The sequence below is a fragment of the Montipora foliosa genome, chromosome 6 (genome assembly GCF_036669935.1).
Source record: "Montipora foliosa isolate CH-2021 chromosome 6, ASM3666993v2, whole genome shotgun sequence".
Classification (NCBI taxonomy): domain Eukaryota; kingdom Metazoa; phylum Cnidaria; class Anthozoa; order Scleractinia; family Acroporidae; genus Montipora; species Montipora foliosa.
In genome coordinates, this window is record NC_090874.1 from 61,728,856 (window position 1) to 61,738,855 (window position 10,000).

Consider the following 10,000-nt stretch of genomic DNA (forward strand, 5'->3'; position numbering starts at 1 on the left):
CTTTGGAATTGCTGAACATTTAAAGTGTAACCACAGTTGTCGCCATTGATTACTTGTAGATCTGTATTTACTCTCTGGGGATGACACTATATCATGCAGCGGAATATGAAATTCCAGTTGGAAAGGTGAGTGCTCTTGTTTATCGCGAGGTGATCTACATGGTTTTAGCTTCTGTTTATTACCATTTAAATTTTTAAAATATATATTTTAAATTTTCTTTACAGCCAGTCAATTTGAGTGAGAACTTGGAAGGAATTCTTCTTTCCATGTGCGAAGAAAGTGCCCAGTTGCGAATCCGCCTTTCAAAAGTTCTCGAGGTATGATAGTACAAGTATAATAATTTTTTTTATTGCTTTACTTGTATATTAAGGAACAGAGTTTCAGTTTTATTCATATGAAAAACACAACTACTGCTGCTGTTGCTGTTGCTGCTGCTGCTGCTGCTGCTGCTACTACTACTACTACTACTACTACTACCACTACCACTACCACTACCACTACCACTACCGGTAGTGGTACCATCACCACTAAAAGGAATAACTACTACTACTACTACTACTAATAATAATAATAATATCGTCATCATTATCAGGGCTTTCATAATGCACAAACAACTGCATCAAGCTGTAAGTTTCCAGGGGCTTCTACTAGACGGTAAAAATGCTCCCATGGCTAGCAATGAGCTCCCATACACAAACATTCTGGCCCCTGTCACATTGTGTTAACAATGGAAAAAAAGCAGCCCAAGGAATTTGTTTTCCCTGACTACTTCCATTTTCACAATCATGATGTCATGTTTGATTCTTACATGTAGATATGCCACAGACACCGGAAAAGGCGACATTTTGGTCTTATTGTTTCGATGGTCACAGCAGTGTTGGGAGATGATGTCCCAGATGTAAGTTGATTTGGTGTTTGTTATAGTGGACACTAGGTTGGTTTTGTGGAAGCAGTAGCTGCATTTTCATGCCTTAATATAATGAAGTGTCTTGAGAAGAGATTTCCAGTCAAAATTTTATAGCTTAATTAGTGGTAGAAAAAATATGAGCGGGAGATCTGTATGGTCATTTACCATGGTGAGCCGAGGGCAAGCCATTGTAAGCCCCCATACAAAATCTCGCATGAATATTTTATCGTACTTGTGAAATGAAACAACATACAATGTATAAATTTGTGTACAATGTTGATCTCAGATTTGTGATAATTATGTTATCTTCTCTGGTATAGAACGTTGAAGAAGATCATAGTTTTGATGAAGAAACAGTGCAACTAGACCAATCTGAGCACTTAGATGGTTGGGTAAGATTAGATCAACCTTTGTCTATTAAGGACGGTGCCTACTATTGTTACTGTGCATACGTTTTGCGCATACCAAGGTACTCAGGCAGTGTTTGACACTTACTTAATTTCTTTCTAATTTGCTCTTTGGGAAACCAGTTTTGTTTTTTTTGGGTGCCCACCTTCTAAAGACCTGTTGCCAATTAAATTTTGTGTAAAATGTGTGTAAAATGGGTTTGACAGACCAGCTCGACTCCTGCTGTGTGTCCATGGTATTCTAGTTGCCTTCACAGTTTTGCTTTGACAGTCATTATGTATCTTTGAGCGATTTTCCTTTTCTATAAGAGATCAAGGGAGATTCCTTGAATAACTCTGAGATTAGGCTGGTTTTGAATGAAATACCATTTGCCCAATGGTATGTTCTTTAAGCCTTTCAAAGCTGGTTGAAATTATGTGACGGAAGGTAGAATTTTAATATCAAGGTACACTGTATCGTAGGGTATGTGGCTGCAGGAAAACTGAGTTCCATTATAACATTCTTTTTGCGCGGAGAAAGATGGCGGCTACGAACATGTTCCTTCTGCCAATCTGTTTCAAGGTTTTTGCCAATTATATATTTTTAACAGAAAAATAAATGGCAGCAAAGAGATGTAATTTGTTTATTGTGTTTGCGATGACTATGTCATATTACTAGTCACTTTCTTCATTGCAAATCAGATCGTTCCGCAAAATATTATTTTGTTCTTATTGCCCGATCTGGCAAGTCTTAGAGTTGTTTTAGTTTCCCCACGGATATATTTCGCTTGTCCTGGGCAATTGGGCGAGCATTAGTGTTGAATCCTGTCAGGTTTCCTGTCGGTGGTGCTTACCATTATTAATACAGGGATGTTTTTGCGCAATTTAAAACTATGCAGAGAAAGCAGAACTCAGCAAGTACTCTTGGTATCTACTGTAGAAAGAAAATTGGCGGTAACCAGGCATTTTTCAGAGATGATTAATTAAGCTTCAGTTTGGAAAAGAATGTCGTACATTGCTCTGTATTTTAAAGCTTTTGACAAATATTGTTGATTAATTATCTTTGAAAAATAAGTAAACATAATTTCAATCATCCAGATCATTACCTGAAGTTTGACTCAAAGCACCCACTAATTCACAAACTTCGCACCCTGAACCATCGGGCAGCCTCAATAATCAGCGACCCAAAAAAGCTTGCGGAAGAACAAGACTACGTTCAGAAGGCTTTGTGTGGATGTGGATACCCAAAATGGGCCTTCCTAAAAGCAGCAAGGAAGGGAAAGAAACCTGGGACAGGGGGGAGTGGTGGCTGTCCAGAGAAGGCACTGGCTAAGATCCCGTACGTTGCTGGTGTTGCCGAAAGAATTAAGAACGCTCTCAAGTCACATAACATCTCGAATACGTTTAAACCAGTTGGCACGTTAAGATCTAAACTAGTCAAGGTCAACAAGATGCTTGGAGAAAAGTTGTCCAATTTAGTCTACGGGATCCCGTGTGGATCTCCGGGATGTGCGGCCAGCTATGTTGGCGAAACCAAACAATCCCTGCGTACCCCCCTGGATCAGCACCGTCACCAGGGATCCAACGAGGCACAGACTGCTGAGGTGTATCTACACTGTAAGGAAACCCTTCACTCTTTCAACAACACGGACGTGGTGATACTCGATCAAGAAGAGGACTGGATCCGATGAGGCATAAAGGAGGCCATATGGGAAAGGGTGGAGCAGCCTTCTCTCAACCGCAAAAGGGGGCTCCGTTTCAGTTTGTCCAACACATGGGACCGGGTGCTGAGGCGCTTTCCTAGTCGCCTGTCACGTGATCTGTCCAGGTCACGTGACCTCCAGCATTAGCTGATGAAGGCCATGGTTTATGGCCGAAACGTTCTATGTTTCAATACACTATTTCCAGTAAAAGATTTAATTCCTTAACATATCTTTGAAAAATGTGTGGTTACCCCCAATTTTCTTTTTGGATTTCAATAACACTTGTTAAGATCTGCTTTTCCTGCATATTTATAAACTGGGAAAAATACCTTTGAATTAGTAGGCACTGTCCTTAAATAGTGAATGATCAAATCCTAGTTAAAATCATTTTTGCACCAATCCCAATTTACAGACTTAAGGCCAATAAGTTAACGTAATTTATTGTATTCAAGGCTGTTGCCTAACAGGAGCCCGGTAGCCTGGGGCTCCCAAAGAATAGCTCTGGGCACCTTAATTTTTCACAGCAACACCTTTAAGTTCATATGTTGGGCTCCTAAGTTCTCAGCGATTAGCTCTGAGGGCTCCTTTAAAATTTTCTTAGGCAGCAGCCTTGGTATTGCTTACCAGGCAGACTTCCTCTTTAGATGAGTCATGATAATTATTTAATAATCAAAGTATGTGTGCCACTGACAACAATACATGGATCAGTGCTATTGACGGAAGTAATAATAATGCCAACTTTATTCATTCACTTCAATGAAAGGGAAGGATATCAGAGGTTATCCCTATGGAGGGTATCTCCCCGCTACATTTCCACACAGGTTGTGAAAGTTTTAGTGAATGTTGTACAGTAACTGTTGTCCATTGTTGGAACTATGGAACCATTTTATTGTTATTACAAGCATTGTTCATGTCACATTTATTTATTTAATTGATTTCCCATAGACTCCATCTGCCAGTCTTGTTGTAGGAAGTCCTCGTAGCTTGCTCACCTCTCCACCCTCGCAAATAAGCACGCAAGCCCAACCAACGTCAGAGGAACTGGTCGGATCTAACTACCGCCGTTCAGGTTCTCCAACTGGGTTTGCTCCCACACCTCGAAGAAGCAAGCAGTCTCATATTCTAGGTAGTTAATTGGTTTCTATGAGCATGAGCAGTATGTGAAATAAGAAGGAGGGCTAGGGTCAAAGACCCAAACTTGTCCTCTTTAGTGGGAAAAAGTGGACACAGTGAAACGTACATGTAGATGCTGTTAACTCCCTCACCCCTGCACTGTACCCTACTGATGAGTAAAATATTGTCTGGTGTTTGACTGTGAAATATGTATTACTCAGAGGAGGGAAAATTGTGGAAGGACTTGGTTCACAGCTACATGTATGCACATTATGCCAGGTGGAAATTAATATGTCGGGTCAGCACAAAAGTAGTCATCAATATTATTTCAGAATCCTTGACAATTTCACCTGAAATCTGGCCATCCTGATTGCTTTAACTGGGCCATTTCAGTTAGGAATCAATATAAGTACATGATTGTATAAAATTATTGTTTGATATTGATTAATACACTGTATACATGTACACCTCATTGAATGCTTCACACTGAAAACTGCCAATACACTGGTAGGTTTATGTTTTGGTCATTACAGACTCTGTATGGTGATAATAATAATTATTAGTGTTTGATAACATCCAGCAAAAGATAAAAGAGGAGAATGGAATTCATTTTGTCACATCCATAATTTTGTTTTTTATTAATTTTCAGATAAATACAAGGATCATCTTGCTCGTGTCAGAAGAAAAAGAAGTGAATCAACGTTGCCGTCAAATGGGACAACATTAATTGACCAATCACAGCAGGATCCTTATGGTCAGTCACAAGGAAGCATTCATGATCAGTCATTGTCTAGTGCACATGATGTGTCAAGACCAGACAGCTCTGTCTCACTCCAAAATGGCACATCAAGAAGCCCTTTTCCACTCTCCAACACAGCAAGTTTGGACATGCATGGACAGGGCCCCCAAAAGGATGACACCATTGGGGCTGGTTATTTTGAGGGCTCTACAAAGGGTCTGGTTTCTGACACACGTCAAAGACCCGAGTTGGTTTCTGTATCTCGTAAGTTATCAATTTTGACCGTCCAGATGAAAAGGATGCTTAACCAAAAGGCGTTTCAAGTGCGTTTGTGTTCGAAACTCGTTTGAAACTGTTTGAAACCCAAGGTGTTTGAAACAAAGGAAAATATGTTTATCTGTGTTTGAAATGCCAACCTGTGCTACATCTGTCAACAGTGAACATAATCGTTACTGTCACAGCAAATTATTTCAGTAGAGAATGCACGGAGTAATTTTCCGTTTCATTTTTTTCTTAAATTAGTACCCTTTTGTTTTATTGCAGCTTACCAGTAAATATGAATTTATCAGAAAACAACGTGGATGAGTTTTTCTTTTTCTAACAAGCCAAGGAGCATATATTGCTTTTGAAATAATGACATAGTGTTTAAAGTAAGGAGCGAGAATTCTGCGTAAACTGCTTTGACACCTTGTGGGTTGTTGTGTGAAATACAGCTGTAACAGTTGTTTAGAAAATTTGATCATGGCAACATAGCCGTGGAAACATATTCTGCCTTGTGCTTGTGAAAGACTTCTGAGATTACAATCAAATTTCGGAGATCGCAAAGAGATCTTGCAGATTCTGCCGGGTCAGGGGTGACAATTCACTGTAAAAAGTAAACGCTGTTTCCAAAGCAAAGCGAATATCTCTAAATGGCAATACCACAAAAGTGAAGGCTTTATTTTGACTGAAGAAAAGCCTAGCTCTTAAAGTTAGAAATGTTTCGCTAAAAGTATGTGTTTGCATGACAAGGACGTGACAGAAATATCGGAAATATCTCTCCCATGTTTGACTAAAATATACTTGTTATCCACTACGGTCAAATCCTACTGAAAAGCAGGGTTTTTGGTTTCCCTAAATTCCAAAGGTTTTTTGCTAGCTTTGGGCGACGAAAGATCAAAGGTGAAAAACGAAAGAACAAACCGGCGAATCGGTTTTCTCGCCCTGCGCGACTCGCCATTAATTCCATCGCTCTAAGAGAGAAAAAACTTCTGGCATCCTAGCGAAGAAACAGACTCTCGTATTTTCGTTCATTTCCATTTCAAAGATCTTGAAATTATTTAGCTTCAGAAACGTTTAGAAAAAAAAAGTGAAATTCAATCAATCAAGAACAATAACATCTGACATGTTTCGCATTCTTAAGAAACGCTCACGCAAATTTGATTGTCTTGTGTATGAAATGTTCCTTATTCGCGAGCACAAACCGTGTCTGAATATCCAAAGTGACTCGATAAAGGCAAAACTTTTCACCTAGCCTCTAGGGACTTTGAACTTAATCTTGAACATTAATATTCGAGTTATGTGTAAAATATTATATTTGACCTGATGATGGTGTCATGAGGACACCGAAACATTGTCTTTAATAAGTATGTTTCTGCCCGTAATGTTTATCATCAAAGAAATTCATTCATATTTGACAAACCTTACAAAGACTGCTAATTAAGGCAATTCATGCAGAGGCACCGACTGATAATATAATTATGCACATGTTGATTCTTGTTTCAAACGCAAATGAAATGTGACACTTGTTTTTGAAACGCGATGAAACGCTGTTGTTTGAAACGCATTTGAAACATGTTTGAAACTGTTTGAAATGTGTTTGAATTTGTTTGAAACACTGTTTTGAAACGCGTTTGGGAAGAAAATGGTCTAAGCATCCTTTTCATCTGGACAGTCACAATTACATTTGTATGAAATTCCTTTGACCTTTAAAAAGCCAATTTCAATTTTTAGTTATGAGTCTGCCAGTGGTTTACCCACTGATCATTATCTCCGTCTTATACAAGACTTGCTCAGGCCGTTACTTCAAGATCAGTACTTGCCCAAGCAGCTGATTCAGTTTCAGCTGCCTCCTTAGAAATGCCAATCAGCTGTTAAAAAACTTGTCATAGATGAACGATAAATATGGGTTATTGTTATTATTACCAGTGGGAGGGGGGAAGGGGTTGGTAGAACTCTCTTGTCATGCAAGCAGCTGGATTTTGACTTGGTAAGACATCCATGGGTTTTTACTAGGTACACAGTGAATACCAAATGAACTCGGTAGCAAAATTTAATGTATTGTGTATAAGGATTACAATCTCAATCCAGTTCATGTATTACTTTCAGGTAATTTTTATTTCTTAACCTCTAGGAAGCTCAACCTTTGGTCGTTATGACAGCGATGCTTCGGTCACAGACACTTCCTCCATGCTGTCTGCTCCTCAGTCTTCTCGGCTATCTGACGGCCGATCATCCATGGTGTCTATCACACAAGGGAGCTATGCTCCTGATGTATACATGACAGATGGCTATGAGAGTGAACCTTACATGAATGCAAGCATTGGAAGTTCTGCATCGAGGGTAGCGTTTAGATCTGCAAGCGATCCCAGAATGTCAATGTAAGAAGATCTTAGGTAACTCTTAATAATCAGGTTTCTTTTTGTCTTAATTACTTCCATTCAATTTCCTCAGTGATCGCCAGTTTTCTTCCACAATGGATTTGGGTAAACAAGGTGCAAGCCAAAAGATGTTTCCTGGTATTGATACAGTAGACCACAGTCGACCCCAGCATTTCCTCTCAGTACCCGATATACGTGTTGGAAGTGAGCCAAAAAAAAGTACAAAATCCAGCAGAGAATCCAAAGCTAAATTAAGGGTGAGTGTGTAATTTATGACGAAACGGCGGTACATGTCTGTTCTTTTACAGTTGTAGTTTCTGGCTTAGAATGTCGATCATAATAGCATAGTAACATGACGTTTAACAAATACATATTAGCGTAGTAGTGTAATTGAAAAATGTCAACCTTAACAAAGTTTATTATAATAGTAACAACTGGCTTGTCTGTTGTTTTTTCCCAAAAACTGGCTGGTAAACTTTCTCATCGTTTTGGATGACTGAATGACTGCTATTTTCAACTATCATTTCCTTTTGAGAACAGTTATTGAATGATCCCCATTTGTGGACTAAATTTTAGACTTAATTTACTGCAGTGTGATTTAGTGTCTTAGCAACGCAGCAACAGCCCAGAAAGAGAACTTGATTTGTCAGATCTAGAGTAAGCAATTTTAACAACCCAATTTAAATTATTGTCATAATCTACATGTATGCGTGAGTAACAGTGCCTGTTAATGAAATACTTCATATAATGTTTAAAAAATTAATGAGCAGCAGTGTTTTATTGGGGTATAAAGCTCATACACATGAAGTTTCATCGGTGTTTTTATGGGCCCTTTGGCTCATGAATTGTTAATGAGGTTTTGAAAATTTATTCTGGATTTTGTTTGTTGTGACAGACCTTTTTTGGTCCAGAGTTTGTGCAAGTCGCTGAAGATCCTAACTTGTCAGTTGTCAACATTTCACCGGTAAGTCAACTAAAATCCTTTACTTTCAATCATCTACTTATAAATTAGTATCACCCAACTAGTGGACTAATGCAAATCCTGCATTCTGATTGGCTACGCTGCTGGAGGACTATTATTAATAGTCCTCGAGTAGCGAAAAGCGTGACGCTTTCGTTTTATTCCCAAATAAATATTTCTTTAACTTGTATTTGCTAACTTTATTATTGCCTTTTCTGTCTGACTTGTTGGGTGATACTAAAGGAATTAGACCCTTCGCTCTCAAGGGCCATGGGTCAATAGCCCATTCGGCTTCCCCTCATGGGCTATTGACCCGTAACCCTTGCGGTCTACGGGTCTAATTGTTAATTATCATTGCTCAGAATGTCATAGTTACTTGGAATTTGGTATTTTAAAATTAAAGGGTATCACTGATATGTGGGTCTTATTCTTCCACTGTTATGTCGGTTTTGTTTGGGCAATAACATGTCTTTTTCTCCAGCAATTTGAAATTAACAACATTGCTATTGGAGGTTGGGTGCATGAGACATCCAGGAGGTTCCTCTGTTGGCTGCCAGCTCTTAGGTGGAGACTGCTCCCATGGCTAAGGTATTCTGGCACCCCAGTCATGAGCCCCCATGCAGCATGGGAGACAGGCACCAATCACACCAATAAAAACAGTGGAAAGAAGGGGAGGAGGGAAGGGGGAATAATTGCTAAATAATAATCCATAAACACGATTTTCCTGCATCCTAACCTGTAATCACATGATTTTTCTCTTGCAATTTTAAATAAAAGAGCACTGGTGAATTCTTTCAAAAACTACAAATTATTGCACTCACCCCTAGTTGCTCTTTGAAAAAATTAACTAGCACTCATTATTATGAAAATATGCAGTTAAATAAAATTTTCAACAGAATTAACAACAGGAGCACTTGTTTGCCAGTTGTGGCCATGGGTATTGTCCAGTCAGTCCATGTGCCATGATTTCCCACCGTACAGTAGGGCATAACTGTACTGTGGCGCTGTACATGTAGTTGGGTTGCACCTTGAACTGGCTGGCTGACACCCATGTACTCAATCTCATTTGATAGTGTATAGCTTGCCTAAGGGAAAAAAATGATTCCTGTTTGTCCACCAAATTTAAGTCCTGTTGGTAGAGGTTAATACTTGAATGGGTGACCGTCCATAAATACCCCATGCTGTACACTCTAGGGAGTGATGCTGCTTGACTATCCAGCAAGGCAGTTTACTGATATCTCACAAAACTGATATTGCATTGTAACACAATTAATCATGTAGATTATTAACATCAAAATAGCAGTCAGAATGCTTCTAGTGTGATTACCTTCATTAATGAACAATTACAGAGTGTACAAAACAATTTTCCCCAAAATATTCATCTACTTCTACATGTAAATGTCTCATCAATGACAAAGCAGGAATTGAATGCATCTCACTAATCCTTGATTATTGCTAGAAATAATTATTCCTAGCCTGACCTTTGCCTTTGTTTTCAATACTTAGAGAAAAAGTCACTCTCTACCTCAAGGTAGGAGAATGGTTACAGTCA

General features: G+C 39.0%; 1 protein-coding gene across 4 annotated transcripts in view; it reads left to right on the forward strand.

The window, feature by feature from the left end:
* LOC138008059 (tyrosine-protein phosphatase non-receptor type 13-like) overlaps positions 1-10,000 on the forward strand; it is a 95,959-nt gene that overhangs the window by 11,283 nt on the left and 74,676 nt on the right. For all 4 annotated transcript variants that reach the window (XM_068855247.1, XM_068855244.1, XM_068855246.1 and 1 more), the window contains exons 6-15: positions 60-125; positions 225-317; positions 815-898; positions 1,228-1,299; positions 3,942-4,122; positions 4,759-5,112; positions 7,241-7,487; positions 7,561-7,744; positions 8,383-8,451; positions 9,955-10,000. The exon at positions 9,955-10,000 is cut by the window's right edge and continues 38 nt beyond it. In XM_068855247.1, coding sequence (XP_068711348.1) covers positions 60-125; positions 225-317; positions 815-898; positions 1,228-1,299; positions 3,942-4,122; positions 4,759-5,112; positions 7,241-7,487; positions 7,561-7,744; positions 8,383-8,451; positions 9,955-10,000 — 1,396 coding nt within the window. The remainder of the gene's footprint in view (positions 1-59; positions 126-224; positions 318-814; positions 899-1,227; positions 1,300-3,941; positions 4,123-4,758; positions 5,113-7,240; positions 7,488-7,560; positions 7,745-8,382; positions 8,452-9,954) is intronic.